The sequence below is a fragment of the Ambystoma mexicanum genome, chromosome 12 (assembly GCF_040938575.1).
Source record: "Ambystoma mexicanum isolate Mex_15411 chromosome 12, UKY_AmexF1_1, whole genome shotgun sequence".
Taxonomy (NCBI): Eukaryota; Metazoa; Chordata; class Amphibia; order Caudata; family Ambystomatidae; genus Ambystoma; species Ambystoma mexicanum.
Window position 1 is genome coordinate 694,648,137 of NC_090936.1, and position 25,657 is coordinate 694,673,793.

General features: G+C 44.1%; 1 protein-coding gene across 3 annotated transcripts in view; it reads right to left on the minus strand.

The window, feature by feature from the left end:
- Positions 1-6,629: 6,629 nt before the first annotated feature.
- Positions 6,630-25,657, minus strand: part of CELSR1 (cadherin EGF LAG seven-pass G-type receptor 1) — a 526,468-nt gene continuing 507,440 nt past the window's right edge. For 2 of the 3 annotated variants that reach the window (XM_069629235.1, XM_069629237.1), the window contains exons 33-35: positions 24,937-25,185; positions 14,702-14,966; positions 6,630-10,483 (exon numbers count right to left, since the gene is read on the minus strand). In XM_069629235.1, the coding sequence (XP_069485336.1) occupies positions 10,459-10,483; positions 14,702-14,966; positions 24,937-25,185 (539 nt within the window). In that variant the 3' untranslated portion in view covers positions 6,630-10,458. The remainder of the gene's footprint in view (positions 10,484-14,701; positions 14,967-24,936; positions 25,186-25,657) is intronic. The other variant, XM_069629236.1, reaches the window with a different exon arrangement.

The following is a 25,657-nucleotide window of genomic DNA, read 5'->3' on the forward strand; positions in this document are numbered from 1 at the left end:
TTTACCCAGTCGTGTGCATATATTTTCTGGGACTCAGTATGATTTAGGGTAGAAAGGTCTAATCAGTGACAGATTCACCGGACAAGCAGCTACATACACATTAAACAGGAGAAAGCACATCCACCTTTCCAGCCATTCTCTGTTTGTATAGTCCTAGAACTTTGCAATGCTATTAGCCAATTGAAAAGTCCAAAGTCAATGCCATCATTGCTGGTTTCGCACATAAAATGCTGCCTCCATCACAGAATCTGTACCTTGCCACACAGACCAAGCCACACTCCAATCCTTCATGGTGTCCATTTTTTAAGATCCGGCCTGATTTACTGAAGTCAAATCATGTTCCCCCACTCCCTTTGAGACATCACTCCAAGGGCATTATGGAAACCATCATCATGCAATAAGAACCAGGATCCTGTGAGATCGATGGCAAGAAGCATGGTGCATCATGATGAAAAGTACCCTGACAGTATTCTAGGTAATTCATCAGAGCTTGGAGCTGTGTAGGATTTAGATGTGTTAATAATTCAACTAAGAACATTCAAAATATCGGCTTGCGTAGTTTTAACAACTGTATTTTTTCTCCAAATTAGAGTCACCCACAACCAATACAAATGTACAATGTTCATCCATTTGTATTGTTTAATGGACAAATCAGGCAAGTAACTCCAAGTTGTGCTAGGCCAACCAGCTGCCAATACATTTCATAATTATTAGCACAAGGGTCTTCTCTCCCAGAATATCGTCTTCATATCACAACCTCCTGAACCTCCTTTGCCCACTCTCCTGCGTCTTTCCTCTTGCTTTCTGTCTTCTGCTCCAGCTCCTTCAGCACTCTTTGCCAGCGGCCTCCAAATTACATCCTTTCCCAGACTCCCAAAGCTTCCTGACACGTGCCTTTCCAATGATAGGCTTGTGACCTGATTTACATGGACCAAGGAACTCAGGTGTTTCTCCCCATGCAGCTGCTATGGGGATTGGACGAAGAGCCCAACACCTGGTGGGGGGTTACAGTTCCGATGTGGAACTTGGAGTCAGCTCGTCCCTCTCCATGTGTGGCCCTCTCTTTGCTTGCCTTGCCCCACCCTGGCCTGCCCTTGTGTGCACTCCCTTAGCCTAACCGGTCTTGGGTATATCAGTGTGGAGATTATGTGAGGGGACTAGTTACCTGCTCTAGTTTCCCACCCTAGTTCAGGTCCCACCCTTTGCCTCTATAGGTTTTTATATGATTTCTGCATCCACATGCAGGTATCTGAGGATACAGGCTTTGATGAAATGCCCCTCTTTGATTTCATTAAATGGAGAGGAGCTACTGAGGAGTAGAGGAGACAAGCTCTTGCCTCTCACACAAGGTTTGTGTAGGTAGCTAGGTCATCCTCCCCATGCCACACCTGTGCCCAGCATCAGCTGTTCTGGGGTGGTACCCGGCCCCCTTGGCTAGTACACTATACACCAGTAGTATAAGGCAGGGGGCTGGATCACATATTTCATATTCCAGTTGCCCCTCCCTGTGTGAGGTTTTGGGTACTCCTGGGCTCCACTTCCCAGAATGTCCCCTTTGGCAGTAGAGTTTGCTACATTCAGAATTAAGTAGGTCTACATGTGCCAACCACGGTACTCTTCATCTCTTTGGTTTACTTCGGGGCACTTTTCTTTAATCCAGTCAAATTTAAGTATTTCTCTACATGAAAACTTTCATGAGGTCCATCATCTATTTGCCAGAATGCTTTCCTGGACCTTGTCCATTCTCCTTAATTAGTTTTTCCTGAAGGTTGTTTCAGTAGTGGAATTACAGCAGCCGTGGCAGGGTGCCGTTATTATGTCTTCCTTCTGACTCCCTGTGCATCAGGTAAAATTTGCACCAACATTTTGGTACCTGCCCTGAACAGACAGGTCCACACTTGTAAACATCTCCCTACACAGATTCTCCACCGGTGGGGGATCCTTTAGAACACTGTTCCCAGAAGGGTCTTCATCCCTCACCTACTTATTAGTTCTCCATGTGCAGTAGTCCAGTGAGGCATGGACGCCATTGGATCGATGCTATCTGCCAACTTCTGGGTGAAGGGACTCTCCCTGGTTAATGCTGATGGCTAATTGTTGTCTTCCCCTATGGGTAGCATCAAACGTCAGATTCCCTGGCTTTCTCCAGAGGCCACACTTCGCAACAGGCCAACTTCAGTTGTGGTAGGGTGCAGCCAGTGAAGCAGTAATGTAGCCAGATCTTCACTTAACTTCTGTGAGTCAACACTCACAGTGTACAATGAGCTTGGAGCTGCTTGGTCTTCTGTTGCTCTATGGTGTTGCCATGCCCTCCTTAGCTCTCATCTGCCAACGTCCTGCTAGATCGACAACATATTTGAGGCAAAGCAGGTATTCCATCCCCTTTAATGCGGGAAGTACTGGAAAGACTTCCAGGTCTTATTGTGGATGCTCTGCCTGTATATGGATTTTCGATCTGATGCAGACCAGTTGGAGGCCCTCCACAGAACTGTAATCCCTGTTTACTTAGATGCAGGGCTCAATGGGCTCTTACATGAACCACAGCCCCTCATAAGAGACATGGCAATGACATCTTCTTTGTTCACTTGAAGAGGTAAGTAAATAGCAAGGCTGTCAGATTCCACGGATGATCAGTGAGTGCCATGACGAGGATGAGCTTGGTTTGAAGCCCAAACACAGACGGCGACAGGACCCCAGGGTAACCGGATAGAATTCCCACATGCACATCCATTTCATTCAAGGATCTCTCCTTTCTGGGAACCTAAATTGTGTGAGGAAAACATTTCATAGGGCTGACTCGCTAGAGATCCTCTGAGGTTTGTGCGTCAAACTGGTAAAGCATAGAGCTGGGATTCTTTGAGGCAATCCTCTGACTGGCTCTCTGGTTTTCATCTTGCTTCATCTCCGGAAAATTGATCAGCAAAGGAAGACCAGGGACATGATGGGCCACCATTACTTAGAGTGGGGTTCCATGATAGCAGATCTTCTTATGTAGTTCTCCCTACTTTTGTCCATTTTGAACCCTGGGGGTCGAAACTCCAAGACTAGTCTGGAAGGAATGTGGCACTGGGTGGCTTACTGTATCTACGCCAGTTAATCCCATTTCTGACATCGTCTGCTACTAAGCCGTGTGGGATCAACACATGCCAGAAGCCACCAAATTATCTTCACACTTCTTTATTAGCAGTTAAGAATACTTGTTACCCCCCGTCAGATACTGCATGAGGTGCCTTAGGGGCTAATGCGATGATCGCTTGTTTTGTTCCTTTCCCTCCTTTTCCCCCCCTCTCCCTCACCTCATATGATTCTCCGGAGATGTCGTCAGGCCTAGTGCGTTAATCGCCTGTCTGTTCCGGTTTCCCTCCTGTCTCTGTCTTGGCACTTGCGCTGTATGGATGTCGCTAGGCCGAGTGCGATCGTTAATCTTAGCATAATTTCTGTCCATGGCCTGTAGGCATGTTTTGTGTTTCCCTTATCCTCTCCCCTGTCGAAGGGAACGTTGAAATGCATTGTGTGTGGGTACTCTATAGATAAACTACAGATATATCACTATGCTATTCTCTACTCTACACCATCACGCCATTCGAGTGCAGCTATACCCCTCAATCAATTCAGCCTAGCTGACCACATACGAACACTATCCCACGAACACCTCAACATTCTAATAAAACGTAGTTATTTCCCACGACAAACAGGCATAGTTGCACACATTAGCATCTCACCAGTGTAAGGTGCCAGAACCTAGTCTTATTGTCCACCCGCCAGACTACACACATTGAACCGATATCATTACCAGCACACCTAATGCTAGGATGCAGCTACCATCAGGCAATTACATTAGCTGCACACATAACTGGTGCACCCAAGCACCCTTTGACACCCTGCTCTCTCAAATGACCTGGACTACGGTCCCCGAGGGCATTCAACCTACCAGCGCTGTGAGGTCATACTAATGCTATATAGAGCGCTATATAAATGTCAAATAACATAACATAACATAACAGTATTTTACAGGGGAAAACCAAATCAACTCCTTCTCGGCCAAGAACGTTCACAAAATAACTCAATCAGTGTCATTGTAGTTATTCACCAGGATGTGGTCAGATCTTGTGGTAAACTCGATGTTCAAAGTAAATGTTCTTCAGTTATTGTTAGGTTTGGTGTCCTGGTCTCTCCTGCAAGCTTAATTCAACAAAACAGACGAGGTGACTAGGTGCTCATGGATCCAAACAAAACAACAAATAAAATGTTTCTCACTATTCCTCTGGCAGCTTCTCAAGGTGCCTCCACGTCGGCCTCAGTCTTTCAGCAAAGTCCCAGTCTCTCTAATTCATAGTTTCCTTGGCGATACAGGAGCCTAAGCTATGATCTAAGATGGAACATTTACCTTTTAGTTCTTCAAGGAAGTACTTAACTTTACCTTCCAAATCATCCCATTGTGAGCGATTGCCACAATATAGGAGTGCGGCAGTGTTTGTGGTATTTAAGTTTTTTTGCAGAAAATGCTGCAACACCTCTTCCCAACATAATGGGCCTCATTACGAGTTTGGAGGCAGCCATGCCCTTAATAAGGGCATGGCTGCCTCCAAACTCGGGTCCAGGTCCGGGTTCCCTGAATGGGGAAATACCGGGCCATTCCGACCTTGGAGGGCCTGGTATTTCCCCTTTCAGGGAACCTGGACCCAGTCCTTCCCCATTCCCATTCGAGCCCCCATAGGGCTCAATGGGAATGGGGAGGGAGCTAACAACAGGCCTGTTTATAACAGGCCCGTTGTTAGCTCCCTGGTCCCCTCGCGGGACCCGCTATGGATGTCTGGAAAAACCAGACGTCCTGAGCGGGTCCCGCAGGGGAACCTTGTAATAGGGCGGAATGGGTTTAACGGCACCGGCACCATTACCAGCGCTGTTAAACCCATTCCGCCAGCCTCGTAATGAGGCCCAATGTGTCCTTATTGAAAGGTGGGCAATTAGTAGGATTAGTATAATGAACATTTCCTAGCTATTTCCATGATCACAGAGCCCCGAAGAAGATGCCCCCTAACATATCAGTTGTTGCAGCGTGTATTTACAATTCTTCACAATTTCAATGCTAATTGTCCTTGTTTGGTATTTAAAATTGCCCTTAGTTGGTTTTAGGACTTCATTTGGCATAGGCAACTATTCATTTGATTACCTCTACGAAAAATTGTCCCCAAAGCGATAATTACCAACCTCTTATTATTGGAATCTGTCCTCTTTTAATGGCAGTAAATTAACTTACAGTCGCTCTGCTTGTTTTTAGGGGATGTATTTTTCCTTGCATTTGGGATATCTACACAGCCTTTTACAGGATGCCCTTTCAACTTTACTGCAAGGATGCCAACATAAGATAGGAGGGATACGATAAGAGCTGTTCATGTCCTGGGGAGCCAGCCTGCTACCCTCCACATGCGTTGGCCTAATGCTCACATGACCCCTCATTATTAGCCATGCTAGCTATGGCTGACGAGTTATGGGCCAAGACATTGGAGGGACACTACCCCTGTGCTACTTTGTATCTTATATTTGCATAACCTTTGACTCTATGAACATTTAGCTGTACCGCAGGGCTGTCAATATAGGACAACCACTATAAGACCTGCAAAACGTGTGTGGTATCTTCTAATTTTCTTTGCTTTGCTTATTGCCATTAATTATAACAAATGTCTTATTTTTTTAAATCACACAACACCCATGTTGTAATACCTCTTGTTGGACTAACTGAAAATATTATGCTGAGATGGCACAGTCCATTAGCTTCCCAAATCCCCTAGAGGACTTTGTCAGATGGTGTTCATAGAATAAAAAGAAAAGCAAAGGACCACAGTGCTGTACGTTACTTTCACATAGAAAAAACTGGAGACAATCTTCCCTTTAAACTCCATTAGGTCCTGGGAGAGTGAGTATGTGTGGAATGCAGGCCCTGTACACCCACCTGATGTACAGAGCAGTACAGTAGGGATCCGGACAGACACTCAACTGTGCACATTAATAAACAATTTGCAAGGATAGCACCGTTGGGAAATTACATTTCAGTTGGGATCAAGTTACTGGCTACAACAGTTGCCAACGTGTGGGGACTTGTGAGAAACGGATCACCATTTTAGGGATTTTTCCAATAGACGCATGTTCATCGCCCACAAAAGAAAAGATTTACAAAAACAATCCGCTAATTCCAAACCCACCCACCTGGAGGCAGGTGATGAAAAAGACTTTCTCCAGCGTGTATGGCATGCATTAATAAAACAAAATACCCCTTAAAGGGGTGGGACTGTATATACCCCACTGGTGTTTTGCAATGAGGCATCTAAACAAGACTATATTTACCTAATGGATTGGACTGGCACATATTAACGCGTCTGAACGCTATGACAACACAATCATCGTTACATCAAATGGGAGAAATCGATTCACTAAATTATCCTACAGGGAATTGCTGCTGTTTGCAGAAACATTCATTATCTCCCCCACACAGGACTGATAGTTGCATAGGAATTCTGCTATTTAACATGACATGTATCCCTCCTTAAAACTATTTATGGTCTTGTCTAGGCTGTAACCTACTTACATTTTCGTTGTCTGGATACTGAAATGAAACCACACACCAGGAGTACACATTCAGTACTTAATTTATGGTAACGGTTTTCAGCTGTGCTGTATTTCCAGTGTGCTGCACATTAATAAATATACATTTGTTAAAAAACAAACTCCAGTGTCTAATCTGCCAAAGTCATAAAAATATGTTTACATTTATCTTTCATTAATACAGTGAATACTCGTCAACACTTGATCAAATTCAAATCATCTGCATGTGACTGGGCAACATATACATACATACTGTCACTGTAAGAGCACTTTAGAAAAGTCTATGTAGCAGAGTTAGGCATACAGCAGAGGTGTAAACTTCACAGGCACTTAAACATTGGGAATCATTGTAGCCCTTTCTTCAAAGCACTGAAATGCCAGCATTCGTTATGGAACGTTCTCGTTCTTTTTCGGTGAATCCCAGGTGTGTCTACTGCTGGAAAGGGATTTTTTCAGACCAACCTTTAAATATGCGAACAGAAAATGATGTTCGTGTTGCTTTAAACAAAGTGTCAATGTTGAGGTTGTCTCGTGGTTGCATACATTGCAGAATGGTACATGCCTTTTCACTTTGGGAGTCGGTAGCTCAATTTCATTGATGCACGAAAACTAAAGGGGTCCTTTTACAAATGAGCAAAGCCTTGTAAACACGAGTGCATGGATAGACAACTTGAAAGATGGCCTTTCTTTTTCACTCCACCCGATATACTTGATTGATGCGCCCGATATGTTTGCCCCTTACATCTCTTTAAATGTCGTATTTTATTTGTCAATATCTTAGTAGTGCTTAAGTGTGCAGGATTAACTCTAATAGACATTTATTTGCCCATGAATGGACACATAACCTCGATTGCCATGCATTATTAGATAACATAGACACTACCACCACAACCAAACAGAATATTGCGCCACACAAATGCCCCTCGACCGTCAATCATCTATATTTCATGGGTAGAGTCATTGACACACTGTCTCTCAAGGGAACCTATGGTTACTCACTGATACAGTGTTAATATGCAGTGGCGGGAACAACTGACCTCTTAGTAACCCTTTTTGTGCATTATAAAGTGCATCAAAAACATCTTTGAGAAGATGGTACCAAACAGTGGTTAAGAATTGACGGGAGGAAGCTACTCCGTGAATCCCCACCAATCGTGCACGTTTGATACGGTCGTTGGCAGGAAAACAGTTCCTTTGTTTCCACTTACCTCTCGTTCTAGGCACCAATCAGTTCCCTCCTTGCTGGCAGGTGCAGGTCTCCTAGAACGGTGGATACCATGTAGATACCCCAAATTTGCTTTATTGTGAAACCTCTGAGTGGATTCCCTTGCTATGACCTGCACCCCCATTTGAGTATAGAAGATCCGGATAGGAACACACCATCCGATGGAAGATCCAGGGATGAGAAAAGAGAACGTTAGGCGTCTACTGGATTGCACTGGACCAGGAACACATTTGTGAGTGAAAACGTGCACACCTTTAAAGATGTCCAGCAGATATAAAGTTTCAAACAGAGAATGTTGCCTCCAAAAACTGGAGAAGGGGCTAGTTAGGAATTGAGGTAGAGGCAATGTTTTTTCTTCAAAACATTGCAGTAAGTACATGCATTTTGTTTAACGCCGCCGAAAGATTCTCAACATTGAATCTGATACAAGTGTGTTATAGTTTTAGGGATTAAGAAGAAGGGGAAATCTTTCTGCTTTTGTTGTACACTTAGAATGGACACTTTTCATGGTTGTTCAAATATTTCACAACATATGTACAGCTTTTTATCACATGAGACTCATGGTAGAAAAAAGTAGATCCTTGTGTGCAACATTAAATAAAGAATAGGCACACTTTGCTTCAGCAGCTAACAGTGCAAGCTCCAAATATGCAAAGCACACCATGACAAGCGAGTCACAAACCAATAAAAACATATTAAGGTCCCTCCTTCTTTGGCTGGAAAAGCTGGCTATTGTGTGGCACTGCTCCAGCTGCTAAGGAAAAGTGGGGGTTGTTCTATGCTAAGCATTTTCCTCCCACAAAAGATGCTGGTGGCCTTCTCTAAGGATGGGCTGTCCCCACATAAGGCTGCAGTGTGTGTGTGTGTTTGGTATGCATCATTTATCATTTCTACATCACACAGTATGGCCAAAGGGCTTCCTCTCTACTCCCTTTGTTTATTTCCCACACCTTTTTTTGTCCAGGAGACACTTGAGTTTCCCTTAGCAATATAATGAGCCCAGATGAAAATTCTGGAAAGATATGGGAGTTGGGGAATCCCACACACCTACTAAAGAACGTTAACTCCAGACTGCGATCATACATAACACCTGCTCCACCCTTGCAATATGCTTACCTTTTTGAGTAATGAGGGCTTCTCTGCTGTGTGGGCTGGAAACCGCTCAAATAATAGAAAGGGAAAGAGTAAGGCACTTTGGCAATGCTGGCACATTGCGGTAAGTGACAGAGCGACTGCAGAAGTCATACCATATATATTCTGTGTACACTTGGATGCGCACAAAGGGGCGTTTCACCATCTGGGGTATAGAATACAGGAAAAGCAAAGTTTATGGAAGAAAGTGGCATGTCAATTATTTATGCTTCCTCACTTGGAGATATTTAAATGTTCCAGAAAGTGAGACACGTTGCAGTTCCTCGTTATGCATAGACCTGGGTCCCCATTTGGAGTCCAGCAGAATGCAGAGAAAAAGGAAGACATAGTAGTATCTAAAATATTAGCACATTTTCCTATAAGTAACGATTGTGTGAAAAGTGATAACACTTGCACTTACCACCCCCCCACCCCCCGACTTTCCTCCGGACTATATATGAGCACCATCTTAAAAAAAGTAGACCTGATCGATAGGTTAACTCGCTCGGGCAAATAAGAAAATCTTGGACTTTAAGGAGATGGTTTCCTAAATGTGTTTTGGAAATGTAGAACCTTGGCTATAGAAATCCCAAACAAAGAAACCTATGCTTCCTAAGTGTAGTCGTGCGCTGGTTGCCCGACTGAAAGTGCGCTACCTATAGAGCTGATTGACCTGTGTCGGTGCGACTGGAGGGTTCAGTTATTCAACGCAAGTCCAAGTTCAAGTACAGTTGTGCAATCTTCTTTATATAAAAATAGCAGAGGACGAGTTCAGCAGATCTTCTGGCATCAAATTTACAAACTCATTACAAATTTAAAATGTACAAAGGAGCTTTTTCTTCTTTACATACAGCATACAAAATATATAAAAAAGTATCTACAAATTTTATATAAAAGACTTTTTTCTTTTTTTTAAAAAGTGTCCAAAAATAGTCTTCTCGTGATGCAGAAGGGCACTTTGTGTGATATTCTTTGCTCTATTGTTCATTAGGCAATATGGTCACATTGTGACAGAATATGATTGCATTTGCTCATTGGATCGCCCAATAGTGTTTTGTTTGAACGTCGCACAATCCTCTTAGTGTTGCTGTGATAAATTTGTCAACATTGCATGAGCACTATTTGAGATGACCATTGGTGTAGGCTGCACAAATGAGCAGTTCTGCAGCACATGAACCAAGGTGTTTGCCCACTGAAGTGGTTTGCTCTCAATGCTAAAATCCTCTTGAGGGTGGCGCGTCTCCAGTCATTTTGGCACAGGTCACAAACAAATGATTTATGCAGCAGAGGAATCGTCCATCTCCGGCACCTCTATACATCTCATCGGCACAGTTCATTTATTTACAGGTTCTCCGAAAACTGACATAATGTGCAACTGCGCAAGAAGTCACTTCTCCTTCGGTTGTGCACGTCCTTTGGCGCGAGTTGCGAGGTACTGAGGAAGTGACGCCGCAACAAGTACTTTGCGCGAGTAGTGGTCTTCATGGTTTCCTGATGGTTCAAATTGAAGTTTCGTTACTGCCGCTGTGCATGAGAAGGAAGCATGCAGGGTTAGGGTTAGGTCGAAACAAGCCAACAATACAATGCATTCCAAGTTAGTAAATGTTCATGCATCATGAAGTCATGCTTCACCCGTCATCAATGACAGATCTGTCACACAAACCTACGTTCCACACCAAATCCGCGTGGAACTGGCAAAGATAGCACCCTTGAGCCCAAACACCCAACCAGCAACATTTGAATGATGAATAAAGTATTGTTCCTACACAGATTAAGTTAACCGGAATGCTTCTTAGTTCTGCCTTGGCGATCTACCTCCAATCCAATGTCACCATGCCTGGCAGCATTAGTCATGAGCACTAGGTGACATGTTGACAGTGTGCCTCTGCGTGTACCAAAGGAGGGGTGCATTGACAAATGAACTTTGTGTGCCCAGTCTTTTCAAACAGGTGAACGTTTACAAAATAAGAGCCAGGATTCAAGGCCAGCCTGGCTGTGATTAGTCCTTATTATGTGTATCAGTGGCTTGACTCACAAAGTAAACAACATAGCTAGTTTGTGACGTCACACGTGGTAAAGTAAAAAAACCTCGAGCAATGCTGGCCCACAAGCAAGATAACATCTGATAGGTACAATAACACACAGGTGTGAAGATCATACCGCAGATGAAGAGTTCCGCATCCACCAGGCCTGCCCTAACATGTATGCATTTTATTGAACAACTTTACCTTTGCAGTAACTCAGTGAGTACTAGTTTATGCCTTTCTTTTCTAATATTCTGCTACTATTGCATAATTGTAGGATTTAGAATCAAATAACCAACATGAAAACACAGAATGGGATTTTCAGTGGCTGCCAGCCAATACGAATGCTAGGCTTCCAGGCATTGACTTCTGCTTAGCATTCCGATGTGGCTCCAGTCTCTTCTGTTTCTCTGTAGTGCCCTATTATGCATCTGCCCTCATCTTGACCATGCAGGTCTTCACTACATTGAGTGCTGTTTTTCTTTTGTGCCCTCTTTGGCAATAAGTGAGAAGGGGTCTCTTATTACCCTCACCATTTGGCCATCCATGTATACATCACACAGGCACCATTCCAGTATGGCTTTTTGTTTAGTTTTCCTTCCCCACTACCCTTTAAAAACAAGCCAAATCTAATCTCTCAATCATACAGCCAGATCCTAATGGCAGTGAATCCCTCAGACAGGCAAATATAGGCTTAAAGGGTCCTAACTACCGATATTGCCCACTGCCAGTTTGGCTTTGCCTGAGGCCCACTACCTGGGATACAAGTTAATTCAACTTGTTGCAGACTCCCTGCATAGGATGTAACACCACATAACATAAGAAATACAGGCACATGGTGCTGATGGACACCACGTGTTCTCATAGTAGGGTTTACTGTAAATCAACAGAGACCCCCACCTGACAATTCAGAGGAATGTTGTGGTGTACACTGTCAAAGGTAGATGACTGGACCAACATGAGACGTGGCGCCCAGTTGCCATTCATCTTTGCTCAATACTGGCATTCAAGACTGCCACCAAGAACAATTTGGCACCATCCAAGGGTCCCACGACAGATGGTAGCACATCCTGGACTTGGGTATTGTTAAATTGGTGGGTGTCGGAATGCCACTTTTTTGCAACGTTTTCACAAAAATAATTAGGTTTGAGGTTGGCCAGTATTAACCTGGAGTCTAGACCACATATAAATACTGCCTTTTCTTCAAGAGAAGAGTGATCCGTCGTTTTTTAGGCATTGCCACTTTCTCACCTCGCTACAATAATGGTTAGTGATCTATGCGTCAAGAATGTCAGCATTGCGCTTTGCAAATAGTGCATAGATGAAGGAACCAGTGAGCAGGGTTTGCTTGCTACATGTTATCACCTGCTTGACCCGATTGAAAGAACCATTGAGCAGGGTTTGCTTGCTACATGTTATCACCTGCTTGACTCCAGTGAATGAACCAGTGAGCAGGGTTTGCTTGCTATATGTCATCACCTGCTTGCTTGCAGTGAATGAACCAGTGAGCAGGGTTTGCTTGCTACATGTTATCCCCTGCTTGACCCGATCGAAGGAACCAGTGAGCAGTGTTTGCTTGCTACATGTTATCACCTGCTTGACTCCAGTGAATGAACCAGTGAGCAGGGTTTGCTTGCTATATGTCATCACCTGCTTGCTTGCAGTGAATGAACCAGTGAGCAGGGTTTGCTTGCTACATGTTATCCCCTGCTTGACCCGATCGAAGGAACCAGTGAGCAGTGTTTGCTTGCTACATGCTATCACCTGCTTGACTCCAGTGAATGAACCAGTGAGCAGGGTTTCTTGCTACATGTTATCACCTGCTTGACTCCAGTGACTTCCAGTGATATCAAACTTCTATAATAGACGCATCTTTTGCAGTTAATATATAATTACTTGGATTTAGCCCTTGATTTAATAGTTTTGCTGTGGTCACTTGGAGGAGGGCTGCTGTACATGGGGCTAAGGTAAATACATTACTCAACACAGAACTCTTTTTTTGTTATTCTGGGTGCACTGATTTTATCAGGTTTATAAACTAAAATCGTTAAGCATATTTTTGACCAGACTATTAGAACTGATGTGTCCTTGACAGACAGAATCATTTGCTGCCTCGTCTCTAATTTCCTCAGTTTTTTCGTTTTCAGCAAAATTGGTAGGAGACCCTTTTCTAAAATGTTGAACAATACCTATCAATGGCATTTACTTTCTGGGTGCTCTCTGTAATACTAATTCAACTCCCAAAATGTTCCTCTGTCAATGACCTTAGGCCAATGGATGCACAGCGAGTTTTGCACTGGACATGCCTGTGGAACTTTGAATCCAAGACTCCCTCCTCGCTTTCAACCCTGTGTTTTAATGAGCGCATATGTCCATCAGCTTTTTCTGGAAAATGCCTATTTAAAATATATAGACAAGTCAAACTGTTGTATTTACCAATACTTTTTTTTTAACAGGACTTCGGCGCAAGGGGCCAATGCAGGGACACACATAGGGCCCAATTCATGGAATATTTTGCTCGGTTCAAAGTGACTATGCACTGCTGAAAAGTGACTTTGCACTGTCGACACAAATCCTGATTCATAGAACTGTGCAAAGTGTATTTTTGCAGTGCATAGTCATTTTTGCAGTACAAAATGACTTTCCACGGACTTTGTACTGCAAAAATACACTTTGCACAGTTCCATGAATCAGGGTTTGTGTCGGCAATGCAAAGTCACTTTTCAGCAGTGCAAAGTCACCTTGAACCGTGCAAAAAATTCCATGAATCGGGCCCATTGATGCCAAATCAAATGTCTGAAGGCACACTTGGGGAAGTGTCCTTCCCAGTGCTCCAGGAGATACAGGAAAACTAAAATTCAGCCATTAACTCTTACAAGACTGCTTCAAGATGAAATTGGCATACCCTACTCTGTAGATGCTTTGCAGTTACTGCCTGATGGGGCTAGCACCAAGATATCCTAGGATGTTGTCTTTTGGGTGGGGAGGGCCAGATAGTGGGTGGGAATGGCGCATTTGGGTAAAAACTCTGACAATTCCATTTCCTGCCAATCTGTACGCCAATGCAATAGTTTCAGCTTAATAGCCAAAACTAAAAATGTACATTTCCTCACACAGCGCATGCGGCTAACTTTATTTACTGTCTTAGAGTTCACTACTCTGGAGAAGGTAAAATGTGTTTTACATCATAAAACACAGAGTAGAGTAAACAAACATTTTACACAGTGCTATGCTAACATTGCCACACCTACTCTGGGTGGTTTGCTTAGCTGTGACTATTGGGGAAATCATTTACACCCACCAGTGAGTGTGTGGCAGGGGTCATTCTCAAGCAACTCTCCCACTCAATGTTTAACCACCACTTTGATTTTTTTTCTCTGTGGCATTCAGTGTTGACCTAAGTGGGATCATTAACTAGTCCACCCATAAACTAATATTGTACTGCGACGGCTGCCTGCAGAATGTAAAGAAAGCCCGCCATCTTGAATCGAACGTGTAGCAAGAGCAGTGGCGTGTTAACCGTGCACCAACATTCCTAGTGTGACGCATGCGCTCAGTCACAGCAATGTACCGGTATTTTGGTTTTATGCAGCACAAATGACATTCGCAGCAGGCGTTTTGTTATAAGGAAAACACATTTTAAAGGTTAGTGCAAGTGAATTCCCAGAATACCCTGCACCCAGAGGAAAGAACCCAAAAGAGCACCAAGAGCACTTACTCGGAATCGGAGGTGTCAGCGTTGAGCGCCCCCTTGCGCAGGTTCATGACCATGCCGTTCAGCTGCTCGGTGGGCGGCTCCTGCCGGGGGATTTTTATGGTCACCCCAGTGTTGGCGGGCGAGTGGTAGCCGTCATTGGAGCCGGGCGAGGAGGCCCTCGTTGTGATGGTGGTATTATTGTAATCGGACAGCTTTTCCCGCAGCCGGTTCTTCATGTTCTTGTCCGTCAGAGGGGGAGGGTAGATGACTTTATTTTTCAAAATTCCTGTTTAAACCAAGTAAACAAAGTGAGTTGTGTATTCCTTTATTTACAAGACGTCAGGGGAGAAAACAAAATATGCACCTAATACGAAGAAAAAAAGATGTGATTTTACAGTTTTTGAAACTTCAACACACTTGAATTTGTTTCAGAACGCCCCAAGCCTTGTGATTGAACTATTACACGGAAGTAAACTACATGGCAAACCTCTGGGCGCTGGGTTCCGCAGTTCACAATACAAACAAATGAAGAGTCACGAGTCTCTGCTGTGATTAATGACCGACTTCTTAGATGCCAAGCAAGAAGTCCACACCAAGCTCAGTGCAACATATATGCATGGCAATACATGGGCCTCATTACGAGTCGGGCGGTAGGGGATACCGGGCACTGGTAAGGAGACCGGTGCCGGTAATCCCCTACCACCCAATTCCGAGGTCCTCTAACGGGAACCGCTAGCGACGTGTGGTCGGGTCACACGTCCCTTACGGGTCCCGCTAAGGGACCAGGGTACAAATAACAGGCTTACCATCCACGAGCCCGTTATTTGCACCCTCCCCATTCCCATTGAGCCATATGGGGGCTCAAATGGGAATGCAGAATGGTTTGTGCAATGGGGACTTACCGGTCCCGCCAGGGTTGGACTAGACCGGGTAAGTCCCCATTGCACAACACAGGACACGATCACGGTATGGGAGGCAGCCACGGAGCTAATTGCTCCATGGCTACCGCCATACTCGTAATGACCCCCATTGTGTTAATTACACAATACTTTAATAACTATGGTTATGTGGACTGTGGTTTCCACGCTGGGCCTAGGTATGCAAACGTGTGGCTCTCTGATGATTTCGGACTATGACACCCATGATCGCATCCTCACCATGCTTGCTAGGGCTGATGGGGGTTATAATGGTCTGGGGAGAAGACCCTTACATGGTAAGGGGCATTCCTGTGTAGACAAAATGTGCAGACAACTTCTCTACTGTAAGGAGGTTGGCGTGTCTAACATACTTCATCTGTTTAGTCCATAAATGACACAAACAAGTATTTGCCACAACCTAAAATCCACTTGACATGAATCAGCAATTGGTAACACACAGTTGTAGGAGGGTCGGTATGAAACAAAGGCGGAGTTTGCCATGGAGTGGAGTGAATCTCACATTAGCACCAATGTCTCTTGGAACCCCTGAACTGCAAAGCATTTCGGTAGGAACAGCCATCCTACAATATCATGCTATCTCGCTTTCCTTGCGCCTGGAGGCTGGCTGAGAACCTGCTGCTGAGCAGAGGCTGCACCACAAGGGGATATTTCTCGAGGAAGCAGCTTGCAGAGCTGGGCTTTTCTGTCAGCAAGACCAGCAGAAGTGAATGCCCTTTTCAAAAGCTTTGACAGCTGTGTATCTTGCTGTGGCATCATAGCCACGTCGAGTAGATGAAATTAAACACCCAACAAAGTAGATACATGAACACAAACACCAAAAGTGCATTCGTACAAATAGGTGATGTGAGCGTCATACAGTCCAACGGAAATACTGAAATCCACAATTTGCAAACAGAGGATTACAATTATGTATGTCTTAACTAAAAAAGAACACGCACAAAGAGCACACTGCAACACAACTAGAGACATTTACATGTATTTGTCAACATCACAGCTATATTTGTAATGCACGTGTTCATTGCCAGTAAGTGATGGTGTTTGTGAGACCATTTGAACTTTGCACAGTGTATTAGGTAGAGGTTAAAGGTTGCGTGCATAGAGGCAACAGACATCTGCGAGCACAGAAGCAGGTATGGCGCATTTGCCATCAAATAATTGGTGTAACAGGACCAGCTCCCCTCGCTTGAATTTCGCATGCTCTTGTATTCTGAGAGGAGGGTGTTCAAAGCAATCAGTCGCAACAGCCTGTGGTTATGGTGTATTTTGGTTGCGCAAAGCACCGTCATATGCGACAACATGATTGAGATAAAGAGAGAGCGAATTTGTGTTTTGTAAAGAAGGCTATCTGGTTGGCCTGATAACACCTGTGGCATGAAATAGAAAAAGCACAATGTCTTGATGTCTGTGATTTGATGGCAGTTAAACCAATGAGTGAGACTTTTACATTGATTGTGCCAATCGGGAGCTGAGTTTCAATTTGCATGCTTTCCTTCCGGAGCTGTGTGCAGTGATCCTTCCTTTTCTCCTACTTCGGCCAGTGTGTGCCTCCCTCTTCCCTGTGTACAGCACATATGTCTTCCATCGAACACAGTCTACTTTGTTCCCGGTTACTTTCTCTCCTCTCCCCATATCCCCACCCTGTGCACTGGCGGTACTCATATTGACCCTCCCATGCTCTTCCCAAAACCATGTTCGCCCCACCCCAAACCCCCTGGCCAAAACATTGTATCGCCCCCTTCCATACACGTCGGATAGGAGCAACGCTTTGCCTGCAAGCCATTCAGATCCATGTTGATGGAGGGCTTTCGGTGTATGTGCACATGTATGGATATGCAGCTGTGCATGCTTGAGAGGGGCTTAATGTCTAAATACATGTGTGTCAATGAGTGCTACGTTTATATGCATGTGGGTGTGTGTGTGTGTGTGTGTGTGCGCGTGTAATGTGTGGGTGCACCAGGAGAGGTGGGATAAGCAGGGAAATAAATAACAGTGTACTTGTGTTACGAATAGTATTCCCCTTCAAGCCTTGTCCCCCCTGTGCAGCGGTTACCAGCTCACTGCTGCCAGGTAGAGTACGCCTGCCAATAAGCCGGGGCATAGAATACCTGACTTGCTTAAAGGAGTCCGGATACACATTCTCTGGGGCTCTGCACTATTTTCAGTCATTCTTTTTTGTATTAAATGTTGCTACACATTTAACAAATGGACGAGGGGAAGTCACCTGGAATATCTGAAGTTGCTTTATTTCTAAGGAGGATTTCCTCGCTCTAGAGTTTCATATTGGCAGAAGGAAGATGGCAAAGCAATTTATTTCACATTGCCTGGTCACACATTCTGACCAGGCACACACATTATGTGTGTGCTGCTCACACACATAATGCACACTTATCAGCTCAAGGGTGCCTACTAGAGCAGGCATGGGTGTCAGCTGAGATGACTAGCATGCGGGAGCCGAGATCGAAGCATCTGTATTATTTTAAGTATTTGTTTAACTTAAGAGTTTCACAACATTTCACAAATAGATGAGGGGAATTCACCATGGATGAAATTAGGAGCAGCAGTATGCCAGATGTTTCACAGCTGCAAGGAACTACAGCATATTTTCTTCTTTATTGCCCTGGTCTTCTGTTTGTCGAGGGATATTGGGGAACTTTGGAAGCGATGTAATTATTAGGATGTTGCTTCCGCTCCATGCGTTTCTTATTCTTAGGATTGTCATTCTCTTCCTGACCTTCGCTTTTGTGTTTGTAGACTAGGAGGGAAACTGTGAAACCTATTTCATTATAATCTGTTATCTTTGACTCCAGCATGGCCAGGTCTCCATATAGTGGCAGTAATGATTTACAGGCAGAACCAGCATGAGTATCTCCAATCATACGAGGCAATACTGGCATATATTAGCACAGTTGGGAGGGGTTCGGCAAATGTGTTTCTCCGCCTTTTCTAAACTTATGGCTGGTGCGCATAGCCTAGTGGTGCATTTATTTAAAATGTACACAAAGCAAGCTTTACAAGACATCTTTCAACCTCCCAATTAGGTCTTGGAGGCTGGGAACACCTGATTTGCCACATTCTACACATCCATGTCATTATCGAGTAAACAAAATAATGTTACGTGTATTTGTCTGCATCACGTGATTTTCTCTGCATCACCCTCTTTCTCTCCCCATTACAATTCTCTGTCTCTCTCTCCATCCATCACCTTTCTGCCTCCCATCACCATTCTCCCATGTTCTGATGACAGAGAAGAAAAGCGGAAAGAGACAGAAGAAGAGAGGGAAGATAGAGGAGAGGGAAGAGAGACAGGAGAGTTAAAAGAGGGGGAGTAGGGGAGGAAAGTGGATGTAAAAACAGAAGGAGTTTTGGGAGGATCAGCGGGCAATGGCTCCACTTCTTTTTTGGGTCCGGTTATGGGCCAACGAACATGCCTCTCTTTGTCATTTCATTATTCATGCTGTGCTGGGCAGAGATGGTTGGAAAAAAATTCCATGGCTTGTATATGTCTGGAAATCTCTGGGGGCAGTTAATCTAAGATCCCTCTTCCCACCCGCCATATTAATTACAAAGAGTGAGGGGGTGCAGTATAAAATAGCATTGGGGGAGATTACTGCAAGGAAAAGAATTCTGTAGGAGCATGGCCATAGTTCTGGTCAATTTCATACCAGTATTAGCAGGCTCACAGGAATACAACCCTATCTGACATGGAGCCCTCACATAAAGGATAGGTGGTTGATCACAAGGGCTCGGTTTGATTCCCTAAGGTTACAAGGGAATACTTACAAATGGAAAGGCTTCCCTGATTCTGCAGGCTGCCCAATTTGTGGTCATCGTTTCGAGGATTTGGTTCATTTTTTGTTTTTCTGTACTGGATATGCCGGCATTCGTAGAGCGACCTTGATCCCTGCCCTTAAGAAGACATCGATACGTTCGCACAGGGCAGCTCTTGTGTTTTTATTGAGTGCCGACACGCCCTATACAGCGTGGGCACTGCTTATGTTTTTAAAGAGAATGATGTTCTTTAGAAAGGGCCTATTATTAATGCAGGGAAATGTTAGTTAGTACTTTGGAAAATTTTTAATAGGTATCTAAATTTAAATTTCACCGTTCATTGATACTGTGAGTGTTGTGTGGGTTTTAATTATTCATGTAATTATCTGATTAATGTTTCTATGGTAGGTGATCTAGGTTATAAATGTCCATGATATTATTATTAGGAAGTGTTCTATGAAATGTAATTTTATTTGTGATTAATCGTGTTTTTTTTTGTTGTCGTTTAATGGATTTTTTATAAATCCGAATAAACTTGTTTGACTTGACTTGAAACCTATTTCATTATAATCTGTTATCTTTGACTCCAGCATGGCCAGGTCTCCATATAGTGGCAGTAATGATTTACAGGCAGAACCAGCATGAGTATCTCCAATCATACGAGGCAATACTGGCATATATTAGCACAGTTGGGAGGGGTTCGGCAAATGTGTTTCTCCGCCTTTTCTAAACTTATGGCTGGGGCGCATAGCCTAGTGGTGCATTTATTTAAAATGTACACAAAGCAAGCTTTACAAGACATCTTTCAACCTCCCAATTAGGTCTTGGAGGCTGGGAACACCTGATTTGCCACATTCTACACATCCGTGTCATTATCGAGTAAACAAAATAATGTTACGTGTATTTGTCTGCATCACGTGATTTTCTCTGCATCACCCTCTTTCTCTCCCCATTACAATTCTCTGTCTCTCTCTCCATCCATCACCTTTCTGCCTCCCATCACCATTCTCCCATGTTCTGATGACAGAGAAGAAAAGCGGAAAGAGACAGAAGAAGAGAGCGAAGATAGAGGAGAGGGAAGAGAGACAGGAGAGTTAAAAGAGGGGGAGTAGGGGAGGAAAGTGGATGTAAAAACAGAAGGAGAGAGAAAGAGCCGAGTGAGAGGAGAGAGAAAAAGAAGAAGATGAGAGGCAGTAGGAGAGTCAGGCACACACACGGAGAAGAAGAGGGAGGGAAGGGGTGAGAGAGAAATCTATTTACTATGTGTGGTTTCACGTTTGTTGGCCCATGAGGCCTCTGACTGCTCCCTGCACTAACCCGCTCAAATTCTACATTCCAACACAAAATACGCATCTAACTAAGCCACCCACACATGACAATCGAACACCTCTCACAACAGAGATCACATATAAAGAAACTGCACACCACACCCCGAGCCAATACATCATAGCACCATCACAGCCCCAGGGGCACACAAGGCTCTATGTTGGACCCATTTGCCTCTTTGCTCTTGACGCAGAACAGCTAGAAGCAGTAATCACATTTTGCTGCCTTTGTCACCTATTTAATTGCAGAAAATAAGGATTGTGATTTGTGTTGGGTATATATAAAGGGGGTAAAGGTGGTATCTGAGAGGAGGTGCAGGGGTTCTCAGTCACATTGTACAGTCAAAATAAATGAGTGAAAAAAAGATGTGGCAAAATGTGACTAAGCCAGTTACTTTCGAACAAACTTTATAGATGCCTAAAAACTGCTTTCGCCATCACACTGAGCTCAGTGTTCCTCTGGTCTGCACGCATCAACACAACAGCAAAGGTATCTTGCATCTCCCCTCTCTCCTCACTAACCTAACCTCACAAACCACTCTGCCTCTGATATCCGCCACAACCCCAGGAAACCATGCAAATGGCAGCCGAAAGCGAGTACGAATCCCAATAACAGAACATGTAGAGCCCAAGTATTTACAGTAGGAGGGAGGACTTCAGGTGTAGGCAGGGCATCAGAAGAAGGTACAAAGGGCTAATGAGATGGTAGCTAATGAGAGCAGGAAAGGATGAAAGGGCATGCATAGCCAAAGGCAGGGAAGAGGGGGGAGACCCTGAACAGAAAAGGTTAAACCCATGGTGAGACGAGAAATGAGCACAGGGCATGGCATCAAGGAGGATCAGAGGAGGAGTAAAGGGGTGCTGCAGAGGGTAGAAATCAGCACCGTAATCAAAGGCAAAATGAAGGCCCTCTTCAGTGGCTCTGTTATCTTATGCTCTTGTGCATTTGAATATCGCCTTATATACCATTGTTATGTTCTCAAAGCGCTCTGGGTTGAACACCCTCGCAGACCGTAGTCCAGGTCAGTGGAGAGAGTATGGTAGTAAATAGTGCTTGCGTGCACTCAGAAAGTGAAAGAGAACTATCACTTGCATTTGAGCTTGTAGCAGAGACACAGTACTGTCTACAGGACCTGCAAGGAGATTGGGGGTACTTTTGTATCACATCATGAGCCAGATGAAATCCAGAGGACTGAGGAAGTGAGAATGCTGGAGATTGTGACAGGCAGGGAGGTGCCCTCAAGTCTTGTGAACATTATAACGAGAACCTCAGGAGTGCAAGCCATTTCCTTTTGTTGAACCAGGGACTGGAGAGGGGAAAATAGAGGCCCAGATAGAGGCTAAGAGGGGCACCTGGGTTTTATTAGATTTCCACAGCCCAGGGAAGGGAAAGCAATCCTGGCCGTACCAGAGAGGATATATTTTTGTTGGGGACTGTTGATCCTTTTGAAGAAGCTGGAAGATTGAGGGAGAGAGGCGAGCAACTGGAGCCCAGCCTAGCTGCAGGAGTACTTACTTTTGGGCTGATGGAGAGTGGAGCGAGAGATGTGGAGCATCTGGCAATCAAAAGTGGGGCAGGAGGGAGATTCTACTGGTGTATGCCAGAGACTGAAAGGGCAGCAAAAGGGATCCCAGTCCAAATCACACAGGCGGCCATTGATGAAACCCACTTGATGCTAGTGAGGAGAGACATTGCCTGCTGGAAGTTTGAATAAGAGTTCCCATAGTGTATTGAGCAAGCCCTAGTAGAAATACATGTTGCATTGTGGGCCCATGGTTCAGAGTCCTGCAAGCGTCAAGAGAAAGAGACCTGGATGACTGCAAAGCAGGCTAACTACGGACTCAGAACTCCCAAATGATCTGGAGGAAACAGACTTCATAGAAGTCCCACACATATTCAAACCGAGGTTCAGCGCTTCCAAAGACATACAAAGGTAAAGACAGTGACAACTTGCCCTTGAAGACTCAAGTGCCGGCCATAAAACCTCACCTACAAACAATACAAATAATGTGTGACTTAGCTTTGATTGCACTGACAGCATCTTTTTGTATGTTGAGGCAGTCGCCACCTCCTGTTCTAATGTTTAGAGATCATCAATCAAGTTAAAACATCATGCACTTGTGTTGAACCGAGTTGGTGGCATGTAAGATGTTTCTTTTCCTTGGCTGTTATCACTACAAATAGTAGAAGTCCCTATTGAGTAAGTGGGTACACCTCTCCTGATTAATTCTAAAGTAAACAAGATAATCCTGGCTCAGGTACGGGGTTCGATATAGATTCATTCAAATGGGGACATGATCGATCCGGCAGCAAGAGACTCTCAGATATCAGAAATCCACCATCAACAGTTTCTACATGTTCACTGTCATAAAAGCCACAATGCTCTTTCTCCGAATCCCACTACTGGTGCCACCCAAGCATCGAGGGACCTAGCCGGTGCATGAGCATCCATGCACAGGACACACGTTTGAGCACGGGTAAACGGCACATCAAATTTCAATTGTAAATGGAGCTTTTGGTGGTCAATGTACAGAACTTGGTGTTTAATGTGTTTTACCTGTATGGATGAGTGGTTGTTGTGGTCTACTAAGCGTGGAAACAAAAGCTACCATGAGGCTCACCCTTATGGACAATGGTTGTCGGAAGCGGGTGCAGTAGTTGCATGAAGTGGGTATGAGAAGATTGGAGCAATGCATGCGGGTTCATGTGCCTAACCACACCCAAACAAGTGCCTGGATTTCTACTCAGTGGAGCATTATGAATAGAGGATGTGATCAGTTGTAGTTTAACTTGAGGACAATTACTTAAGAGGCGAATTAAGAAAGTAGCAAGATTTGTGCTTTTTCAAAGATAAAATAGAAGGCTAAGCTCCCAACCATTAGCAGTCACTTCTTTCATCTGTTCAACCGCTGCGCTTTAAGTCTTCACTAAGAACTGCTCAGACTGGTGATGAAAGATCACTGAAAGCGCATATACACCTCGCCTCCGCCCCACTGCCCTGTGTATTTGCTAAAAGTGTGTTTACCTCTAGGGACTGTCTACAGTGTCTTAAAAAGGCTCTAATCAACTTTAATCATAAACAACAAAAGGCAATCATTTAGAGGGAGAGCACACATAGAAAAGAGAATTAATTCACAATAAAGATCCACATTTTATTACATACATTAAAAGACATAGAAATGTGCAAAATATATAAACAAATTGACATGCTCATGAAAGCACTGTATTGAATGCTGCAAATGATCTTGAGGTGAAGAAATCTTCCTAAAGATGGATGTCTCTGATGGCTTTCTCAGTTTTGTAGACACAATATTTTGTTCCCCCGACATGGACAAATGCTCATAACGAGTGCAATGTAAAGTTTGTCTCGCCATACAGACGACCCTTGTGCAAGGGAACACAGCGTCATTGCCCGCTCATAGATGACACCCCAGATGGTCGCAATTTAAGATGACTTCCATATCGGTTCTTGGCTTCGCCTGTATGGCGAGGCGAAGTACTTTTGGTATCAAGAACCTATGACAAGATGTCTGGTGTGCCCATGAATCTTGAATACTTCAGAAGCTAGCACAATTGAAGTGTGCCTTTATTCAGTGACGAAGAGATTGGTTAATTGAGTGGATGTCTCATCAAATTTACATTGCACTCTTTTTATAAGCATTTGTCCATGTTGGTAGAGCACCACTTTTCTATTTGTGCTATTTGATTGCCTTTCGTTGTTTATGATTGATATGAAGCCCCATTAGAAGGCATTGTTATTTATCTCCCAGATTTTGGGTTGTTACATAATTAGATCCAATACATTTGACCCATTCTTTGTGATTAATATGGCATCATGCCAGATATCAACTACGGGTTCTGATTCTGGATCTCTTTTTGCCATCACATGGACAATGCTCACCTGTTATCAAGAGATCACTTTGAATATGCATGGCAGAAAAGTGATGGCAAATGAAAAATAAATTATTCAATATTCACGTATTGTTATATGGTATACACTTCTGCAGTTGTGTCAATTCATAGGACATAAAATAGGTCACTGTTACCCTATGTAACACTATTCATTGAATTTGCAACTGCTTTCACACATTTAGTACATTGGAAATAACCCAGTGTGCCCTATGCTTTATTTTTTACACGACAAAACTTTGGAGAAGTTCACAGAATATACATGGTTTGGGAGAAACCTAAGAAAAGGGGTTGCACACCAAGTATTGGTCTTACCCTTTCTCTGCTCCGGTTGCTGATTGTTTTGGTGAGGTACAGGTTTGTTCTCCTTCTGCTGCCCTTCATTCTCCTTGTCCTGTGGTGCTTCGCTAGAGTGATTTGCTTTGTTTTCAGTATGAAGCTCAACATTGATCTTGGTCTCCACTTTGAGCTTCCGTTTCCCACCAGGGTCCTCACTGTCGCTAGCTGACATGCTCTCACCTGGCCAATATGGCTTGACATGATTGGGCACGACGTCAACTGGAACTGAAATGGGGGAAACAGAATAAGCTGCAGCACCAAAGCCTCACAAATATCAAATCCTTACTGATCAAAGTGATGATCTCCTTCTCCCCTTGCCTCCCCGTCCACACCAGTGCGTGTTTTAAGGATGAAGAAATACTCTACTACCCTGATCTTGTCCTTTCCCCGAAGAGGAGACCTTCTTATTTTAGTAATGGCAAATTGAGTTCAGGTGCAAGTCAACGGGGCCACCTCAGTTCCTAAATGTCTTCTATTTATACCCTCCACCCCTAGATCAATGGCAGATATATGAGGTGTTGAGAAAGCCAGAACACAAATGTAAACCCCATGTTGTTATGTATAAAGAGTGCTGCAACATGTTTCGGACTACTTCACCCATGATGCCTCACCATTGACTATGCCGGCTAGACATTGTGGGAGTTGTAGTCCAATACTTGTGGAGAACCAAAGATTGCAGACCTATGGTCTAAAGGGC